This window comes from Cercospora kikuchii (genome assembly GCF_019650295.1).
Source record: "Cercospora kikuchii DNA, contig_00002, whole genome shotgun sequence".
Lineage (NCBI taxonomy): Eukaryota > Fungi > Ascomycota > Dothideomycetes > Mycosphaerellales > Mycosphaerellaceae > Cercospora > Cercospora kikuchii.
This window is the reverse complement of record NW_025408583.1, coordinates 4,209,802-4,231,220: the sequence shown is the minus strand read 5'-3', so window position 1 is coordinate 4,231,220 and position 21,419 is coordinate 4,209,802. Positions and strand designations below refer to the sequence as shown.

General features: G+C 53.6%; 6 protein-coding genes across 6 annotated transcripts; 4 read left to right on the top strand and 2 right to left on the bottom strand.

The window, feature by feature from the left end:
• Nucleotides 1–136: 136 nt before the first annotated feature.
• Nucleotides 137–1,226, top strand: CKM354_000387800 (uncharacterized protein; the record flags this gene model as incomplete). Its single annotated transcript, XM_044799096.1, has 5 exons — nt 137–288; nt 351–375; nt 433–672; nt 733–999; nt 1,074–1,226. The coding sequence occupies 5 exons, from the start codon at nt 137–139 to the stop codon at nt 1,224–1,226; spliced, it is 837 nt and encodes a 278-aa protein (XP_044655031.1).
• Nucleotides 1,227–5,841: 4,615 nt separating this feature from the next.
• Nucleotides 5,842–6,807, top strand: CKM354_000387700 (uncharacterized protein; the record flags this gene model as incomplete). The annotated part of the gene is made up of 1 exon (XM_044799095.1): nt 5,842–6,807. The coding sequence occupies one exon, from the start codon at nt 5,842–5,844 to the stop codon at nt 6,805–6,807; it is 966 nt and encodes a 321-aa protein (XP_044655030.1).
• Nucleotides 6,808–9,151: 2,344 nt separating this feature from the next.
• CKM354_000387600 (GTPase NPA3) lies at nt 9,152–10,339 on the bottom strand (the record flags this gene model as incomplete). The annotated part of the gene is made up of 1 exon (XM_044799094.1): nt 9,152–10,339. The coding sequence occupies one exon, from the start codon at nt 10,337–10,339 to the stop codon at nt 9,152–9,154; it is 1,188 nt and encodes a 395-aa protein (XP_044655029.1).
• Nucleotides 10,340–10,523: 184 nt separating this feature from the next.
• CKM354_000387500 (uncharacterized protein) lies at nt 10,524–12,695 on the top strand (the record flags this gene model as incomplete). Its single annotated transcript, XM_044799093.1, has 1 exon — nt 10,524–12,695. One exon carries the CDS (start codon nt 10,524–10,526, stop codon nt 12,693–12,695), a length of 2,172 nt encoding a protein of 723 aa, XP_044655028.1.
• A 786-nt stretch (nt 12,696–13,481) lies between these two features.
• On the top strand, nt 13,482–17,190 carry CKM354_000387400 (uncharacterized protein; the record flags this gene model as incomplete). The annotated part of the gene is made up of 2 exons (XM_044799092.1): nt 13,482–17,111; nt 17,170–17,190. The coding sequence occupies 2 exons, from the start codon at nt 13,482–13,484 to the stop codon at nt 17,188–17,190; spliced, it is 3,651 nt and encodes a 1,216-aa protein (XP_044655027.1).
• A 1,652-nt stretch (nt 17,191–18,842) lies between these two features.
• Nucleotides 18,843–21,077, bottom strand: CKM354_000387300 (pheromone-regulated protein PRM1; the record flags this gene model as incomplete). Its single annotated transcript, XM_044799091.1, has 1 exon — nt 18,843–21,077. The coding sequence occupies one exon, from the start codon at nt 21,075–21,077 to the stop codon at nt 18,843–18,845; it is 2,235 nt and encodes a 744-aa protein (XP_044655026.1).
• Nucleotides 21,078–21,419: the final 342 nt, after the last annotated feature.

Genomic DNA, 21,419 nt, shown 5'->3' with positions numbered 1-21,419 from the left:
CAAGACTTCGCGGCCTGAGCCCCACGCGACTTCCCCCGCTAAGGGCCGACGACATGCTAACTACATCATCCGTCAGTCACAACTATAAACATGCTGCTGCTCAGAGCTTGCTGTCTGGATCTCATCGCTCGCCAAAATGTCGTCAAGTGACTCAGCCAACGGACGTGCTCAGCGAGAGCTTGATCCAAACCAAGGCGGAGACTCGTCGAAGAAGACATATCACAAGCAGCCTACTGGCAACGCTCTTGAGACTGCAACTGCTCATGCCGATGAGAAGGAGTTGAAGCTGTAAGGACGGCGTGACCAGAGCACTACAGTATTACTCGCTGATTGAAATATAAATCATTCAGCTATGGCAGTTGCTTCTGCCCGTTCGTGAGTCGATCATATCGATACCGTCAATCCTACTGCTGAAGATGCTTTCAATTTCAGGTCCACAGAGTGTGGATTTCCCTGGAGTTCAAGAGACTAGACTATCAATACGTCGAAGTTGACGTCTATCGGAAACCAAAGCTCCTTCTTGATATTAATCCTCGAGGTCTCGTCCCGGCGCTCCGTCATGGCGATTGGGGCAGCTACGAAAGCACGGTTTTGATGGAGTATCTGGAGGATCTGAAGCAAGGCCCGGCACTATTACCAGAGGATCCAAAACTTCGCGCACATTCGCGTCTTGTGAGTCTCCCGTGGGTCAAGTGATGCGTTGGCAGCACTGACGGGACATCGACAACCTAGTGGTCCGATCACATTAACAGACACATTATCCCGTTATTCTACAAGTATCTCCAAGCTCAAGAACCGGAGAATCAGGTAAAATTCGCCCAGGAATTGACCGAACAGATCGCGAAACTCGTAGAAGCTGCTGATCAGCAAGGCCCATTCTTCTTGGGCCCGACACTGAGTTTTGTCGATGTTCAATTCGCGCCGTGGGTCGTGAGACTGAATAGAGTATTGAAGCCATACCGTGGTTGGCCCGACCCCGAACCCGGTAGTCGATTTGAGGTATGTTTGCCGCGATCGGGCATATAATATTCGCAATTCGGAGTCCGCAACGAACGCTGACTGCTGGCAATCAGAGCTGGGTCCAGGCGATCGAAACAAGTGAACCTGTCAATAACACGACAAGCACTGATGAGCTGTACCTTGATAGTTACGAAAGGTATGCGGAGAACAGGCCCAACACGTCTCAGGTTCGAGACGCAATCAATGCAGGTGGTCACCTACCTTAGTATGCCACCCAGGGCGCAGGCTGTAGCAGAGAATCTGCCGTGTGCAGCTGAAGTCGCGTGCGTCAAGCAGAGATATCCTTGTGCCCACCCTGTCATCTGCAAGCATGATGATGTGACAATCAGAACATGGCATAATGTACCCGTCGCAAATCCGAACAGTCTGTTTGCTGTACTACGCCTCTGATCAGTGCCTCATGGCCGACGTAGGTCTCGTCTATTTCTTCCTAGCTGTGTACTAGGGCGGTAACTTGATCTCCATGGAGAGGGTGCTGCACAGGGCCTGTAGCCAGAGTCTATGAGCGAAGGGCCATGTCGCTCCGTATATTTTGTGGGTTCCTTCCTCGTGCATAATCGGGTAAAATCAATGGACCATGCTCGTGGCGGTTAATCCCATTCTGGCTTTGTGATACATGCAGACTGTCACCCGCGAACGCCTTATAGCTTGGACAAGGCTGGAAGCTGAGCGGAGTCTAGGATTGTTGTAGACACATGGCACTCGTCTCGCCTGCTACGTCGTTGATGCAGCTGCCAGGCATGCGCAGAGCACTCTTCGTGCTTGTGTGATAGACAAGACAAGACGACGACCTAGACGGGAAGAGCTGCCAGGCACATCTTCTGAGGCCTATATGAGATCTCGACGCGTAGGCGAACTTCTCCCACACGCCTAAGGTTAACAGCGGCACACGCTGAAAGTCGCGTCCCCTTTGTGTCCTTACGCGAGACCAAAGTGAAGGGCAATTTTAGGGCCCGCAGGCACTGGTTACACGGGACTTGAGGGTATCCATTTATCGCTCTCTCGGCTGATCCTGTGGAGGCAAGGGCGCGGCAGCGCGTAATGTGGAGAACTGACGAAGGCCCGTCAGACAGGAGCTCGAGGAGCTAGTTCCGCGGACGCAAATAGGCAATCAGAAAAGCGCGCGCTCGCACGGCTGAGAAATCAGCTGTCGTTTCGAGCAGTTCCTCGGTGGTCCTGTGGTTGAAGATGCCCTTCATACCGGATGAAGCGGCATTATGTGTGCGGAGCACCGATGCCAAAGTTGCCCCGGGCATGGTCTCGAGTACGGCATGAAGATGTGCCGCTGCGATCAATGCGACCAGCAAGAAGCATTGCCTTGCGGAGGATCTTGCTCTAGCAGATGCTCAAGTTCCATGAGGCTTCAGGACGCCACACATGCCTATGCCGACAACCTGAATAGCAGGGCAGGTCGACGCTGTGGAACAATCGCCCATGTGTAGAACAGAATGGAGGCAGCTCCGATGACGGGCGAGCGTGGGCTTCAGCCACCGCTAAGTACTCGTTACGCAAAGGAGATCGTCGAGAAGAGAGTCCCTGCCTTAGATGTATCGACCCTGATGAGCCTCTGTGTCGGTACACGGGCTTGTGTCCGGCTGTAGAGTCCCTCGAATCTGCAGGCGGACCAGCTATGCTTTCGAGTGCTTTCAAGCATTGGCAGTTGTCGTCAAGTACCTCAGGCAGTTTGTCCGCAAGCACGTTTCCTTCAGCACATGCAGTTGGCGAGTGGGATTCAGCACATGACTAGAAAGTGGTATGAACTTTCGGTGTGTCGTTACCCAGGTGGTCTGACCATTCGGCCAGTCCGTGAACATTTGCCGATACTGCTACGATGGGGACAGGTCAAAACAACACATCCACATGTCCTAGCGCGGCTGCATTTGAGATGTATTGCCTGGATTTAGACTGGAGATCGCATCTGTGAAGACTAGTGAGTACCAGAGTCATTGCATACTGGCGCCATCGAGATATCGAATTTACTCTCTGGCGGACCCAACAGTCGCGGGTCGCAATTGTCAGCTCCCGGACGTGTGATTTGCCCAGCGCATCTCACCATGCTCTGCGATCGAAGATTCACACGGAGGGGTACCCGTCGCCAAGGTGCAGAACCGATAGCTACAACTCTATTCGGTCGGAACGAGGAGTCTGACCAGACCAGCGCACATACCGCTGATATGCAGTCGCGCTGGTCCGGGATGTCGTTGGCAGACGTGGCATCGCAGATGGTCGTTGCGGACGAGATGACATGCGTTTCAGATGGAGGGCGGCGCGAGAGGAAGTTGCTTGCTGCTGCCACGCTGCCAACGAACGTGTTGTCCAGCATGTTGCAGGTCAATTGAGAAGGGCGGGGTCGAAGCCGTGCCGCGAACTCTCCTCTGGTGACTTGCATGAGGGAGCTCAGAGGTATCACGATGGCAGCAGCCGTCGTCCAATCTGTCCGTTTCGGCCGGCGAAAAACTCTGCAGTGCGTGATGATTGCAGCTGCACGACTTCGGTTCCGGGGCGTTCAGGCGTTCGTCATGCTGATCTGAGGCTCTCGTGCGATGACGTCGGGTCGAACGCGCCAGAAGTTGGCCGGGCGGTGGGCTGTGGAGACGCGTCTGCGTCCCCTGTAGGATGCGTTCCTGATCAGGCAGGGGCTACCACGCGCCTGGCAGAGGCTGTCGAGCGGACGTCCGTTCCGTACAGAGCAGGCAGGGCAGGATGAAATTGGGAGGCCGCGGGAGGGCGAGCAGATCGTAGATGGACGCACAAAGTCGGGATACGCGGAGCAGGCACCGCGGACCACGGCGCAGGTGTGAAGCGGCGCAGTGATCGAAGATGAAGGGACTGATCGAAGGCTGAAGCACGTTTTGCGAGCGGCCCGCCTGCAAGCGACCTGCAGAGGTCCGCGCTTGGCTCGATCGGGGACATGGCCAACCCAGCGGGTCGGCTGCCACAGTGCAGACGAGGCGCGCGTGCCTGACCAGGGCCATCGGTGGCTCAACTCTGGCATCGCGACAACGGCAGCGGCAGCGTTTCGAGTGCGCGCTGCTGGCGGATGGTCTTGCCGGGTGCAGCGCAGGCGACGCGCGCGAGCAATGCCGACGTGCGCAGCGAGTCGTCCGCCTTGCTTGCGGCCAAGCCACCGACACGCTGTCGACAGGATGTGCCCGCTGCGACGGGCGTGTCGTGTCGTGTCGGTCGGCGACAGCAGACGTGTCGCAAGCGTCGCAGTCCGCACGCTGCCATCCTCGACGCAGCTATGTATATTCGCATGGGAGCCGCACCGCTCACTAGCCACGCGACGCGCCCACCACGACCCTCGTTGCGTGCGAATGGCAGCACGGCGGCTGTTCACCTCCTCCTTGCGCGGCCACCTGCATCATGACTTGCGGTAGTTGCCAATCGCAATGCCCAAGACTTCCTAGCGGCGGCCAGGTCGGTATCGAGAGAGAGCGCCTACGATTCTCGGGCAAGCCGTTTCAATAGCGACAGTATACGAACGGCGGTCACAGGATCGTCGCAAGCCACCAGTCAGTGCCTTGGCGCGCCGTGCTGGCAGTGACATCGACACTTTGCACGTCGCGCCCGATCTCGATCGTGAGCATGCGAGCACACTAGACGCCCGGGTGGGTGCCAACTGGGGCGGTGTCTCTGATTTTTCGACGCCGGAGCATTGCGTGGGACGTCATGTCTTCACGGCACCGGACGGGGTGTGCAGGTTGCTCGAGCGAGTGTATTGCTGAGAATGTTGCTGCTGGACCATCGCACAGCGTGAAGTCGGAACAGCCTCGCAGTGGCAGTAGAGTTCACGAGCCACAGGTGCAATCGGCGATCGCGTAGCTCTGGCAGGGTCGGCAAGGCTCAAGCTAGGTAGTTAAGGTTAGACGTGCAGGATGCAGGATGTGTGAACATGGAACTATGCCCGTTACCCACTCTTTTCGTCTCGCTCGCGCAGCTCACCACCACCAACGCGCATAACTTCTGCGCTGCTAAAAGGCACCCTCCCATCCAGGGTCCTGCTGTTGCGTTGACCCTCTCTCCAAACATCTCCCATGCTCCCTCGGCGCAGTCTGGGATGATGAACAATTACACTCTCTCGTCTGCTGCCGGTCTCTAACCTTGGTCCCGCTCCCACTGCCTGCATTACTGTACTGTTGTACTCCAAATAGTCTGCCTGCCCTCGAGGGTCCTCCATCCTGCTCTCGCATCCCATCCAGACATCCAGAGACCGACCTTGCTGCCGCTGCTGCCCAGACCACCACCACGCCAACACCTCTACTGTGTCTGCTCCACCGCACTGCCAGTACCGTCCAGCCCAGTCACCATCAACGCAACAACAACCACGGCAATCACCTGCAGCGCTCCGCCAAGGCCTCATCTGCAACACGCGTGCTCACTCGTAGCTGCCCACGAAACAGTGCTGTCCGCGGCACTTTAAACCCCTCCTGCTCCATCACCCACCTCCCTCTGGACGCTGGCTCACACATGATGGACGGTAGAAATTGCATGTCTATCACATCACTGCTCAACGACAGTAGTGACGACAGTTCGTCAAACCATCATCCACACGCCAACGCCAAGATCCAGCTGCCGCCGCTCAGCCTCCACTCGCGGGCTTCGTCGAGTTGCGACTCAACACCGAGTCTCTCGCCGCAGACCCCACAGTTGTCGCGCAGCTCGTCAAGCGACTCCCGCGCCTTCTCAACTCCGTCACCGCTCACCCCGGCTTACAATAGCTTTGACCAGGCCCAGCACCTGGCGAAGCACCACCCGCACGCGAGCCATCAATCCCAGCACCACCAACGCTACTACCTGCACAACCACTCACACGCCAAGATGGACGATCACCAGAATGCCTCCATGTATCCGCCAATTCCCGACGCGACCGGGTCCATGCCGCAGGCCTACCCAATGCCACCCCAAATGGCTCCACAGCAGCAGCAACCGCCGCTACAAGCCCTGCCTCCTCAGCCGCAGCAGCAGAACGCCCAGGCCTTCCGCGCATCCAACTCGCCCGCCTCGGAGCCCTCACGCCTGTCCACCGCGTCTGCGCAGTCGAATCAGAAGCCGCCGAAGAAGAACCAGTATCCCTGCCCGATGGCGAAGCAGGTAGGCTGCAACGACTTCTTCACCACCTCAGGCCACGCAGCGCGACATGCGAAGAAGCACACCGGCAAGAAGGACGCCTTCTGCCCGGAATGCAACAAGGCGTTCACGCGCAAGGACAACATGGAGCAGCATCGAAGAACGCACCAGAACGGCCGAGGTGCCTCTCGCACGAGCACTGACGACTCCAAAGTCAAGAAGCCCAGCAAGGCGCCCGCGAAGAAGACCGCCGTGAAGTCTGAGCCTGCACTCGAGGCTGCAGTAGAGCAGCAACTCGCCGAGCAGCAAGCCCAGGCCCAAGCCCAAGCTGCACAGGCACAAGCAGTGCAAGCCATCGAGCAAGCCCAACAGATCCCGCCGCCTATGCCCATCGATCAGATGATGCTTCCAGGCTCAGGGCCGTACTTCCTCAATACCATGGACAGCGGGCCAGTGCCCAGTCTGCCTATGGCCATGCCGGACTTGACTGCTCGACCTCCACTCCATCGCGCTAGCCTCGCCTCGTCTCTCGAATATGTACCACCAATCGCACCCATGATCGATCCCGAGACACTGCATTACAGTTACCCGAGTCCGGGTCTCAGCAATGGGCTCAACAGCTTGGCTTTGGCAGCCAGCGAACACCGACGTATGACAGAGAAGACACAGCAATCGCGGAGCCCTTCTCAAGAAACGCCTGATGAGAGTTCCTCTTAAGTCGGACTTCGCTTTAGTTTTTCGAGTACACTGGATTGTTTTTCAAGCGATATACCCACAGGTTTGGTTTGGTAGGAGTCTTTGACTTCAGGCGGGCAGCTTCAAGATACAGGGACTGTCCTGGTACATGGACGCGCAGGCCGTCGATGGCTGGGAGGAAAGCCGCTATGTCTTACATATGACATGTGAGACTAATTCTGTTCTGTTACGAATATGAAGATGCAATGCACACGCGCAAAAGCGAGAGAGACTTCAAGGCCAGAAGTACAATCGCCACGAGCAGATGAGATACACTGAGTCTAATGACGAGGCATGATTTGTGGTGGAAATATTGTAGCTTCATCGAGGTTGCTGGACTTCCTCTTCTAGCTATCACCGCCACACCAAAAATGACAATCACATTGTCCTCTCGATAATCGTCTCCACTGTTTCCCAATGTCTGTAATATCCATCAGCCACCTCCACCATCTTCACCTCCACCTCCACATCCACACTTGAGAGGAGACGTGAAGTCAGATTTTTGATGTGAGCTATTTCCAGGGTTCTTTACTCGGAAGCTACCTGCATATGTGCTGCAATGAACCCTGGACCAAGCTATCCAACCACGACCTTAACAAAAATTATTATACCTATGTGAGCTTCGAGTTTCATTGCCAGTGTGATAGGTGCGACCGCAATACAACTTACGCCTCATCACATAGCTCTCTGTCTAGGCCCTACACACACGTTCACATTGCAACACATTTCGTCACTTCCTCACCAAGTAAACACATGAATCGCGATGCGATCTAGAATTGACATTGTGATGAGCTATCGATCGTCCGTGCAGAGCAGAACAGGTAGTCCACAAAAACTCAGAAGCCGTGCAGAGAGAAACCGACAGGTAAGGAGAGTCATTTGACTCACATCGAACGAAAGAGGACAGATAGCCTAAGACAAACCACACCGTGCAGTGTGTGCGCGACGACAGACACAACGACGAACAAATTTTAAGCCACAGCGAACCCGAAGCGAAGATCTGCACTAGATCGAAAGATCGCGTGCATATGTATGTACAAGGGTTCGAACTCTTTGGTTCCGGGGAGCGTTGGAGGGGAACAGACCGACAGGCAGAGCACAGAGGGATGGCAAAGACGAACAAAGAGTCGTTGGCTTTTGTCGCACAATGCAGAAACCCGTAACTCTTTCCCCCGTCTGTGCTCGCGCATATGTCATGTCCAATACGGCGACTCTTAGGGTTGTAGAAGTTTAAAACGATGGTAAGAAGGCAGCATTGTGGCATATAGACTGTGCATGTGCATTAATTCAACCTGGTGATATTCCCTGACATTAGCTTGAGCCACAATGCCAATATGCAAGGACTGAGAGATAAAACCCGCCAGGTTGTTTCGTTGACAACGTAGCAACAAGCTCACAAGCATAAAAAAAGTCAATTGAAGTGATGAACGAGTCGAGGAAAAAACGTTCACTCGGTCGGGTCTGCTTCTTTGGCTCGGGTGGCTTGTGAGGTTCCATTCTATCTTTTTTCTTCAAGGTTTTGCCCTCGACCGTTGGCACGGTGAGCGGAGCGGAGGAAGTTGCAAACGAACGTGGCTCGCACGAACCGTGCAGAAAACGTTGAAGAACCAATTCCTATCTGCCTATCGGTAGCTTGCATCATCGATCGCGAGCATGCCGGTCATCGATGGTTCTGCTGTGTACAAATTTATCGATTTTGGTGCACATGAGCATCGACCTTTTTCTGCTTAGATTAGGGAGCGATTCGTAACCTCTTTCGACAGCGATGGAGATCACTGTGATGGGAAAGACAGCTACCATGATTCGGAGGACAACAAGTGGCAGCATGTCTCGAGTTTGACAGTGGTCGTACTTTGGCCAAGTTTGTGCAACCAGCACAGCTTCAGAGCGCTGGAAGCTGATACATAAGTCTTGCTCGCTGTGTCGCAGGCATCCTGGGCTCAGCGATAGCAGAGAGACGATATCAAGCAGGAGCACGCGAGCGCTTCGAGCTTGTTTTGTGAAAAGCTGCTGCCCATGAGCTTGATCAATGGCCATAGCTCCCCGAGTGTGATCATACGGCAGTATTCGTGGTTGTTGCCAGGACAAGGGTCTCTTCGAGGGGGCGTCCAGCGAGTTGACTTTGGCAAATGCAGCTCTGCGGATGTCAAAGCTCCATGCCCGAGTCGTAGTTCCGGCCACGCCGAGTGCCCTATATCACGTTGCAACACTTGCAACATCACCAGAAGTTTCTAGTGTGATAGTACTTATGAGTGAGGATGGCACCTCGGCAAATGACAGAGCATCAGCCACCTGGTTGCACTCGCGATCCATTATCACTAGCGTTTCAGCGCTGACTTGATCGAATGTACGCTGCAGCGGCTTTTGTTGCTGCGTCCGGGCCTTGGTCTCGGAGAGCTGCTTCGTATCGAGCCTTGAAGCTCTCTTCGAAAGCTTTGTCGACGTCTTCCTGTTCGTCCCCCCGAGCATCGGAATCTTCGTCGTCTTCTTCATCCTCCTCCATGTCCTCCAGATCACTGACTGTTTCTGGCTCGTCTTTCTTGGCATATTTTCCGGTGCCTTTTGCCTTCGAAGATACACTCATGTCTTTCATCATGCGGCTAACTTCCTTGTCTCGGATCTGAGCCTTTTGCTCCTCGGCTTCCTGTCGTCGCCGTGCCAGCTCAGGTTTGTAGTCTTTCTCAAATTCCTGTCGCTTGGTCTCTACAGCCTCAAAGAAGTCATCTATGCCATCACCACTCATGGCTGATACGCCGACCACTGAGAGGTGGTTGTAGAACTCCTCCAGCACCAAACTCATACTGTTGAGCAAAGGTCCCATGTAGCCACCTCCTTCACGTTGATCCTCCTCCTCGCGCTGCACTGCAGCCTGGAAAGACTCAAAGTCCCTCATCCACTCCACGGCACCTTCCTCAGACTTGACATCAGTCTTGTTGAAGACGAGCACCATGGGTAATTTCGTCTTGTACAGAATGCTGATGGCATACAGCATGTTAGACATGAATGTGCTGGTGTTCTCCGTGCTGCGCGGGGTATCGATGATGTAGGCGATGACTGTAGGGAAGCTCGAGGCTAGCGAAGAGAGAAGAATGTTGCCAGAAGCTGACCAAACGAAGACTTCGATCTGGCCCGGCGTATCGACGATGATGTGGCTAGGTAGCGCGGGCAAAGTAGAGGCAGCAGAGGCGGCAGCAGGTGGTAGACAGCGCTTCTCAAGAATGGCCATGACTTGATCGATCTTGGTGGTGAAGAGGTTCAGGCTGGTCAGGATGCCGCCGTTCGGACCCAGATTGTACTGCTTCATGACCTCCTTGTAGTTGACAGAGTCGCGAATGTCAATGTTCGAGTCGAATGGCACACTGCGTACTGCTGGATCGAGGTTGACAACGTATGGCGGCTGCTGCTGTTTCTGCGTCTGGCACTGCGCGTGCAAATGCGCGTTGATGCGCTGCATGAAGGTCGTCTTGCCGGAGCCGGCCATGCCAACACACACAATCGCGCACGGCGTCGCCATGTTTGCGCACGTCTCCTCGCTGATGTTGGATGTGGGATGCAGAATGTAAGTTCAGAAGTCTGCGCATGTGAAGGCGGAACTTTCTGCGGGGACCTGCTTCACCTTCGTCATTGCTCGCCAATCGTCTCCGATAAATAAAACGCAGGTCCCGAAGCCAACAACTTTTCCACGTCTTTCCCTCACCATGGCCGCCAGTCTCGAGGATTTTGAAAAGCAGTTGGCCGCAGGCAAGTCGCGCGACGAGGAAGAAGAGACGCGCCGCGAGAGCCGACATCGTCACCACCACCGATCGCATCGTAGTAGACACCACGAGGACGACGACCGAGAAAGGCGGCATCGGCGCAGAGATGAGGAAGACGAATCACGAAGGAGCCACAAGAGGCGCCATCGCGACCGCGATCATGGAGATTCGGATAGACACGGGAAAAAGCATCGCAGCCGCTCTCCTCGCGACAACAAGAGAAGGGATCACGATGAGGTAAAAGTCTTTGACAGCGATGGCGAGGATGCGTGGGTTGAGAAGGAAGCTGCGATCGCTCCGCCCGAGGAAGATATCCTAGATCAGCGCGACCAGAACCAGAGCACCAAAGTACAGCGTGATTCGTGGATGCAGGAACCATCTGCACTCGACGTGGATTATGTGCAAAGAAAGCGGCCGAAATCACCTCCTAGCCAATTTGTTGGAGCGAAGGACAACCATGACTTCAAGATCACCGAAACACAAGTCAATCAGCACCTTGCAGACTTGCAAAAGGACTTCGATTCGGAGGAAGGGGAAGGCGATGCGGGAGCAGTGAAAGATGAACCTGCTCAGCACGATGTCAACTATACTTTTGGCGATGGTGGGAGCTCATGGCGTATGACGAAGTTGAAAGGTGTATATCGAAAGTCCGAGGAGACTGGAAGAAAAGTGGACGATGTTGCCGAGGAGACCTACGGAGATCTACGGCTTTTCGACGATGCTCGCGAAGAAGAGCGCGAAATGGACCGACGGAAGATGTATGGCAAAGAGTACGTGGGATTGCAGCAGCCATCTGGCGAGCTATTCCAGGAGCGGAAGATGCAGGCAGGCATACATCGGGAGTCAAAAGATCAGAATGATTCTGTTCCAGACTTGCCACAAGGAGAGATCGCGCGTGAAGTCGAACCGTCTGCCAAGACTGTTCCACTTGATCAGACTGCACTGAATCGGCTGAAGGCGCAAATGGTGAAAGCCAAGCTACGCAATGCTCCAAATGCAGCACAGTTAGAGGAGGAGTACAACATTGCAGAAGCGGCGAGTCTTGCGAATCGGGCACAACCCGATGTGGTCGTGCTGAATCAAGTGGAGAATCGCATGCTGGCGGGCGATCGTTCGGGTGAAGTCACAGCTTTATCTGGCAAGCGCGCTCGCGAGCGAGGCACCGTACAGGAGAATGAGGATATGTCCATTGAAGATATGGTGAAACAGGAAAAGCGCACCCGCGGGATGCAAGGCGGTGAAGGGCGAGCATTCGCGGAACGCATCGCCAAAGACGGCAAGTTCAAGGACGACCTCGACTACATGGATGACAATGCCACCAATTTATCCAAGAAGGTGGTCAAGTCAGACACAAATTTACGCAATGCGGCAGTTGGCGATTTCAAAAAGATGCAGAGAATCTTGGAGCATTGCCCGCTGTGCTACCACGAGGAGTCCAACACGCCGCCTGTTGCTCCTGTCGTCAGCTTAGCAACTCGCACTTATCTGACACTGGCCACCGAGCCAGAGCTCGCCAAGTATGGCGCTGTGATTGTTCCACTACAACATCGCCTGAATCTGCTGGAATGCGACGACGATGAGTGGGAAGAGATGAGGAATTTCATGAAGTCGCTCACTCGCTTCTACCATGCTCAGGACAAGAGTGTCATTTTCTACGAGAACGCTGCTTTTATGCATAGCCGGAAGGGTCACGCCGCACTCATCGCAGTTCCTCTACCCCATCATCTTGCTGAGAATGCGCCGGCTTACTTCAAGGAAGCAGTGCTCGCCTCGGATGAGCAATGGAGTCAGCACAAGCCGATCATCGACACACTGGCGCTCACGCAAAAGCCCGGCTACGGGAAAGCAGCGTTCCGGAGAGCGATGGTCAAGGAGATGCCATATTTCCATGTTTTCTACACGCTTGATGGCGGAATGGGGCATGTCATTGAAGACGAGCGGCGCTGGCCAAAAGGGGATTTGTTTGCAAGAGAAGTCTTAGGGGGCATGCTTGACAAGGGCCCTGAAATCATCAAGAAGCAGGGTAGATGGGAGCGACACGACAGAAGGTTGGACAGCTTCAGGAAACGATGGGATGCCTTCGATTGGACCAAGGTATTGATGGACGCTCAGTAGGTAGCAAGTAACAGACTTGGTCGTGCACAAGAGCACAACATGAGCTAAGAATGCTGAATATCTACACCCCACGGGCACGTGCACGAGCTTTTGCAGCTCATCCAGCGTGTTCCCAGACAATCCGTTGGCTATGTTCAAGGCAATGTGATGCTGTGACCAAGGGCAGCATATCAAGAAACTCCGTTCAGTCTGTGGACCTGGGTGACCTGTAGTAATCATGTACCCCTCATGCTGTGGTCATCCTCAAAATCTTGTATACTGTTCCGTGTGAAGTCATACTCCAGCTTGGCGGACAGATTTGAATCCTGGACGCGTTTCGCCAAGAGTGCGTCACGAATGTAAAGCTTGCGACGCGACTTCGTCCTCACTCTCGACATGCGTCCTGGTATTCAACGCGAGCGTGAGGAGCGCACAGCCACACAGCAGCTCGATATTCGCGATCTGCAGCGAAATCGCAGGTGATCCTGTGCGACGTACCACAAGCATTTTTACGCGAACCAGATGTGCAGAGTTCCGCGCAACTTGCTGCGGGATGACGTTTGTATATCATGGCTCGCAGGACCACGCACAATCGCACTCTTTGTTCCTTGATTGGAGCAACGGGCAAGCCATTACGCTGCCATTGAGCTCACTCTTCTCCACTGCTGCCTTACTTATGCCCCTAGCTCTTTCTTCACCCACCCTCCTGCCCTTTTCCTTGACAGCTCCTCTCGACTCTGACTACTAACCGCAGGCGGGCAGGCAGGCAGGTGGTGGCAAGCACAAGATTGTGTGCTCGAAGACACCATGGCGGACCAGCAGCCACCTCTTCAGCAGCATGCGCCTGGCGGGCACTATTCTGGCCAGAACAAGGTTCCGAACATTAAGCAGTTCGTGGAGAGCTTGGACAAGGACAAGAAGGAGCGGGACAAGCAGATCGATCAAAGGAAAACTCCTGGCGGTGCAGCAGAAGTCAGGCCTCACAAGAATGAGAAGAAGGACCCATCGAAGGGCAAGACAGTCACAGATCCAACGACTGGCAAGCAGGTCGTCATTGAGGACGTGAATGATGCTTTCAGAGACCGCGCCGTGAACCCCCACCTATCGGTTCCTAACGCGAACCTGGGCAAGGATACACCAGTGAAGACCGACCCTTCGCAGACCGGCGCAGAGTACAAAGAGATGCAAGACATTACTGCACCACCCGACCCTATCGCCGAGGGCTCCACGAGCGATGTGCCGATTCATGGCGAGAAGACGAACATTCTGTTCCATCCCACACCGAGCGTTAGCTACGAGGCTATGTTCAAGAAATTGGAAGAGCGTGGTTTGTGGTTGATCGTGGGTGTCTTCTTCGGAATCGTTCTTATCGGTCGTGTTTTTGGAGGCAGATACATCGGCCTTATCCCTCTGGGGGCCTGCGTGTCGAGCGGCATTTGGCTGTGGATCAAGGAGCTCATTCGATCGGGTAGAGAAGTCGAGTGGGATTCGGAAAAGACTCGCGGCGAGACCGCAACTGCCAATCTTTTGCCTGAAAGTGTGGAGTGGATGAACACTCTACTTGGAATTGTCTGGGGTCTTGTGAATCCCGATATGTTCCAGGCCGTTGCCGACACACTGGAGGATGTCATGCAAGCTTCAGTGCCGGGTGTTATCGAGAACGTCAGAGTCGCAGAGATCGACCAAGGCAGCAACCCCATCCGGATCCTCAGCTTGCGAGCGTTGCCGGACGATCATATGAAAGACATGAAAAAGGCAATCCATGAGGAGAACAAGAAAAATAAGGACCCACAGGAGGCAGCCGCTGATGAAGAGGGTGGTGACTACTACAACCTCGAAATCAGCTTCGCATACCACGCCCTGCCATCCGGCAAAAGAGCGAGCGACCGAGCACGGAACATGCACATGCAACTGGTGTTCTACCTTGGCATCAAAGGGCTCTTTGGTGTTCCTTTACCCATTTTCGTCGAACTTCAAGAACTTGTAGGCACAGTCCGCTTACGATTGGCCATGACACCTGAACCACCATTTCTTAAGACGCTGACCTTCACCTTGATGGGCGTGCCTCATGTGTCCGCAGGCTGCATACCGATGGTTCAGAAAGGCGTGAACATCCTCAACTTGCCACTGATCTCAAACTTCGTCAATTATGCTATCGGGGCCGCAGCAAGCATGTACGTCGCGCCCAAGTCTATGTCTTTGGACATGCGTGCTATGCTACAGGGCGACGACATTACCAAGGATGTTCAGGCACTGGGCGTCCTGTGGATCCGCATTCACAAGGCCGTTGGATTGAGCAAGCAAGACAAGCGAGGCTCCAAATGGGGTGGCAGCGATCCGTACATTACCCTTTCATTCTCCAAGTACGGAAAGCCAATGTACTGCACGAGAGTCATTACCGACGATTTGAACCCGGTCTGGGAAGAGACTACTGCTCTCCTGGTCACGCCTGAACTCATCAAGGCTGATGAGAACCTTAGCGTCGAGCTTTGGGACAGTGACCGACATTCTGCTGATGATATTGTTGGCAAGGTCGAATTGAGCATGCAAAAGATGATCCAGCATCCTGGAAAGATGTACCCACAAGTGTCGCAACTCGCAGGTATGGACGAAGGCTCGTCTATGCCAGGAGAGCTACACTGGGAGGTTGGCTACTTTGGTAAACCTCAGTTCCGTCCTGATCTGCGCACTGATGGTAAGAACAAAGCATTGCCAGAGACTCTGCGTGACAATCCGGAGCTTCAGGACGAAAAGGGAGTTACCAATACCGCAACGGATGATGCTGTCGCTCACACACCTCCGGATCCACTGTGGCCAAGTGGTGTGTGCTCTGTCATCGTTCATCAGATCGTCAATCTCGAGCTTGAGAATGTCAAGGGCACGCGCGGAAGCCGCAACGGACGCGAGTATGAGCCTGCAAAGTCTTACGGCGAATCAACCGAGGAGGAAGGATCAGACCTGCCAACATCTTACTGCACGATCCTTTTCAATGATGAACTCATCTACCGCACGCGAGCCAAGGCTGTCAGCAGCAAGCCTATATTCAATGCTGGCACGGAAAGGTTTATCAGAGACTGGCGAAGTGCCATTATCACTGTCACTGTGCGGGACCAACGCAACCGCCAGCACGATCCTATCCTCGGCGTGGTGCCACTGAAGCTTTCCGACATCTTGGAGACAAGCAGCCAGGTCACAAGATGGTACCCACTTGATGGAGGTATTGGTTTCGGCCGCATTCGCATCTCGTTGCTGTTCCGCTCTGTTGAGACTCGCCTCCCGCCGCCGCAACTTGGATGGGATGTTGGTACTTTCCTCTTCACTTCAGCCAGAATCGCCGCCAAGGATTACACGCATCACGCTCGACTGAAAATGCGCACCGGAGGGTCCATTGGTAAGATCGGTCGTTCTTCCTGCCATGCTGTCAACGAGGGTGGTATGTCTGGATTCTACTGGGATATGGCAGAAGCACAAAAGCACAACCACAACGAATTGATTCGACTTCCAGTGAAGCACCGCTACAGATCGCCGGTTGTGTTTGAGTTTCACATCGCCAACAAGCGAAAGGCAGATGCATATGCCGTACTTTGGTTGCATGAGCTTGCGGACAATCAAGAGAAGGAGATAGACATCCCCATCTATCAGACTGCTGCGTCGTCACGCCTGACACAAAACTACTTCACCGACGAGATGATCGCCAGCGGCAACATGCCCGGCTTGGAGGACCTTAAAGAGGTTGGGCGCCTGCAATTCGCGGGTATGTTCAAAGCAGGAATGGACGAGTCTCACGAGGCTTTCGTCTCCGACAACAACTCGCGCGAGACCTTCGAATCTTGGGAAGCTTGTCTTGCGGAAGGTGTGCGAACGCAAAAGGTCGAGAAGGAATTGCCTGAGCGTGTCCAGACGATGCACGACGAATCTTTGACCAAAGGCCGCGATATCTTGAAAGAGGCATCCGAGGACGAGAAGACGCGATGGCTTACCAAGACTGGCACAGACTGGAGTGGCGCTTTCGGCGACGATCCTGCTAATTACATGGATAAGAATGGCAAGAAGCGACGCGAACCTGGCGTCGATCCACCTTTGCGCGAGGGAGAAGATCCCGACAATGATGGCATCGTCACTGCAGACGAGGAGGAGGAAGACAGCGACTCCGATCTCGGCATTGTAGATGCTACACATGGAAGCCCTTCGAGTCCTTCTGGAAGACAATCGATCGGAACCATGGAATCTGGTTGGACCGCAGGCACCACAGATACTGCACAGTCACAGAAAGATTTGAACAAACAGAACAAGAAGACAGAAGAACGTAAGCATCGTGGGAGGATGCAATGGAGACCAGCCCGTAATTTGAGATTCGCCAAGAATGAAGGTATTATTGGGATGAGGAAGTTGAAGGGGAAAATCACTGGTGGTCTGGAGGGTCGTCAACCTGGTGTTGTAAGTGTTTTCTGAAAGATTCAAAATATGTACAGATCCACTAATTTTTGTGTTACAGGAAACGGAGACTGGAAGCTAGGCATAGTACAATTTCTACAGATTATGGCGGCACGGTTAGCGAGACGGCGCTTGGGATGTGTGACATGGGTGAAATCGGCAGGGCTGGGTAGAGTTAAGCGACAGGACTACTCGGCACTCTCGCCAGTGTCTCTTACTTAGCTCATATTGTGATTTAAACGAGAGCAACGACATGAAATGAAAACAGCAAGATATCGAGGAGTGATGAGTTCAATATTGCCAGCTACGTACAGCATTCTGTCTCCTCGAAAGTCCCATCGAGCCATAGAGAACGACTTCTGGGACTAGCCTTCATTTTTCGCAGACGAGCAACAGATTCCCAGCGTCGACTCCAACAAAAGATGGAGGACGCTTTTGGTAGTGAACCAACCCAGATCCAGACAAGAAAGAAACCTCCGAAGAGGAGTCTCTGATTGTCTACAGGGAAAAGGATAACCAGATCGCTTCTTCTACGAATAGAAGAAAATAACCGCACAGCATACGCATCTCTTTCTAGTGTTCAACGATCCAAAAAAGGTATAAGTTTCTCGTAGACGAGAAGCCAAAGAGGGGGTGGGGATCGGAACACACGCTCGTTATCAGTCAGCTCAAGACATGTCGGCTCGAACGACAATCCTGCGCAAATGGCAGCAAGGAAGGTTCGGCAACAACAGTCGGCGAAAGAGCGACCATACGCAAGCAGCTCCCTCTCACGAAGATCGGAAAAGCTACTCATGTCATGCACCTTGTAGCAATGACAACACATGTCCGGCTCATGATTGTGACGCTGAAAAACTCCCATTGTCGAAAGTGCTTCTTGGGGGGTGTTTCGGGACGATTGAATAAAAGATTTCTCAGTTGGTTCGGCGTTCGGATGGACCTCGTTGCTGCGTCTGCTTTTGCCGAATGAGCTGTAGCTTTCTGCCATTCTGTGCTGCGCTCTCCCGGGGCAAGCCACGACAGGATGAGGCAAGTAAGATGGAGAGGAGAAGGTCGATTGGAAAAGTGCCAGTACCAGCAGGGTCGATTGAACGGAATTTCTGGAGGAATTTTTTTCTTTTTTTTTCTGATTTCGTTTCGCCGAAAAACACAGCTTCCCAAGGTATCTTTGCAATGTAGCAGGTCGAACAACAGAGGAGCGGGATGGAATGGCGCGACGAGGGCGACTAACCAAAGTGAAATGCAACGCCTTTGGTGGTGATTCTCTCGCAAGCTTCCAGATTTCATCGGAAAGATGTCGAAGTTCGTCCAGTGAAAGTGAGAGTGATGTCTCCTTTAAGCAGGGTATCTTGCATCTCCCGGTATATCTGGTGAGGAAAGAAGTAAAGGGGTTTCAGCACCGCTGCTTTTCTTGTTAAGCAAGAAATAAAATAAAACAGGTGCAGAGCACAACTCAAGAACGCTCACAAAAGAAGCGCAATTTGCGCAAATTCCAATCTGCCTCGGAAGGTAGATTGCATGATGCGCCTGTTGTCCGCGCACAGTTTTGAGGAAAACGTGCAGCAGGACAAACAGAGACCGGAAGCACCTCTCGAGTCTGAGCATATTTAAAGTCTCAAGTCGCAGTCGCAGAGCTGGGATCGTATGCCACACGGATGACGCAGAACTCTCCCGGTCGACGGCGGGAGAAAGAAAAGGTCAGGTGTGTGGTTGACACTCACTCATGACAGCGGGTCAACGTCCAGGATCTGCGAATGGATTGCGCTGAGGAGGTTCGAAACTGCTCGAACTAAAGAATGGATTGGATCGCAAGAGTGGTGGCGAGCCGGCAGGAACAGGGGTTACGCTGTTCCTATTGAGCACCGGCATTGGGGCTGGAGTCAAGGTGTAGGACTGGCCATTGTACAGGTTGCCACGGTGATTGCCTGGTTGGGTGACCTCGGCAGTTCGCTCATATTCTGGAAACTCTTTGAGTTCGAACTTTTCTGTCCTGGCGGACGATGAGGAGCGTCGAAGTTTCGGGGTGGTCGTGATGCCTGGACCGGTATCTTTTCCACACATGAGGAAAACTGCCCTGCCTAGGCCCATCAATGCAATGATGACCCAGATGAGCAAGACGCAAGTGGATATGATGGCCTCTTGTCGTATTGCGGATTCAAGAGACCGAATGACGAATCTGACAGCATCGCTAATCGCATCAGCTGCAGCTCCGTCGGGTCCAGTTGCCAGAATATTGGACTCAGCATCACCAATTTTAGCCACAGTGCCAAGTGAAAATGTGTCGTTCCGCATTTGTGGGATATCGATCTTTGCGTGCTCACTGACCCACGTGAGGCCCTTTTGGATGCCCTGAATCTTCAACAGTATCAGGCAGTTGAGCACTTCCAAGATTGGATCGTACAAGATGGTGCCTCCGAAAGTTGTATTGAGCGCACCCGTCATCTCGTCGACGAACACATTTAAAGTGTTATTGATGGCACCAGTGGTTGTGTTGACCCAACCAAGGACGTCGTTGTTGATGTCGGTGTTCGTATCGTTGATGATGGCATTTGTGCCAACAGCCCATTGCTCGCTAGCATTGTTGAGCTGAAAGATGACCTTGTCTGTGAAGCCGACAATCTGGTTTTCCAGCTTCGGTATCTCCTGCTTGAGTGCTTGCAGGAGAATGTATTGACATAAACAAGATAACAAGCCAGCGATCGCCAGCGATAGAACGAACAGAGCGGGCACGGTGGTTGCGTACGCGACCGACCATCGCACCAAGGCGCGGCGACGGGTAGAGAATTTCTTTGAGATCCAGAGACCAAAACCGGAAGTGTACGGTCGTGAAACAAGATAGACGGCGTCCATAGAGTCATGTGCTTCATCTTTGACGATTTTGGCTCTCTCTTGCGTCATGCGCCAACGACGAATTTCGCGCCAAGCCATGGGCGCTATAGCCAGTATTGCCAGTGTTATGAGCACAGCGTAGAATGTCTTCTTTGCTAGGCGCTCAATTCTGACGAGGTCATCGAAGAAGTCATTCACGCCGTTGTTGTCGGAGCAGAATGTGAGCCGCTCCTTGGCGGGCACTGGGAACATTGACCGATTCATCGTGTGTTTCGGCAAGCTGTCGTTCAGCAGCTTCTTGACCTCTTCAAAGGGAAACCTGATGGCCGTTTGCGTGAGGTTGTTGACTTGCGCAAACGTCGGGATAGACTTGTTCAGGTTTTGGAGGCCTTGATCGTAGCCGCTGGGTAGCTGCAGATTGTCCAGTTTCTGGATGGCGTCTTGAAAATTGACAGTCGGGGGCTTGTCGTCATCTCCGGTAAAGAAATTGCCTATGTCGTTGATTCCGTCCATGAAACCGTTCATGGCTTTCTGGAAATCTTCGGCGACATCACCGAGCCCCTTTCCCACGTCTTTGGCGGTCGAGTTGAGGAAATCACCGACGTCTTCGGCTACTGAGACAGCGACATGTAGACCGCCGCTGATAGCAAGAGTAATAAGACAGACGTAGGTTTGTGTCAGCATGTTGATGACAAAGACGACGATTTCCTCGACTCCGGTGAGGCTGAGAACGAGCATTTGCATCAGTCCGTTGATGGCTTTTTCGATGCCCTCAGCGGTAAGTTCGTTCAAGCCTGAGCTCATGTAATGCGGCATGCTCGCCATTGCGGAGCCTACATCTTCGACGGAAGTGCAGGCGCTCAGAGCTTGCTTGCGGGCAATGCCCAGATTGTCGTCCACGCTTGCGATGGCGAATATGGTTCGGATTAGTACGAGTAGGAGGAGAACGGTCCAGCGATTGATCCATGTCTGCGAGAGTCTAGCTCGAAGACCGAGGTAAGGTGTCGGGTAAGGTTCGTTTTGTGAGGGAGGTCGTGATGCATCCTGCGCAGCGTAGTAGTCGCGCGACTCATGGTCGCCAGCGGAAAGAGATGGAGGCGCAGGATGTGGTAGTTGCTGTTGGTTCTCTGAGGGTGCCATGGCTGGCGCCCACAGCGAAAGTCGGGTTGGCCTGGAAAGCAGGTTCAGTATGTGTGATGGTTCGTGGTGTCTTCGATCGATGCTGAAGGAACGCAGTAGATACGCGCCAGGCGTAGTGAAGAGAGTGTTGAAGCAGTGAATGCAGGTGTCGCGCTATGCAGGAAATGGTATGGAATAGGAAAGCGATGCAAGATGATGGAGTGGTGGCATAGTATGGGGCGTCGAGGGGCGGTGGCCGCACAATGGCGACCACAATAAAGCAGCGAGGCGACGTACCATTGTCAATGACGGTCATGCGCATTGAAAGTCTTTGTATGGCCGTGTGAATAGGCGTTTCGCTGC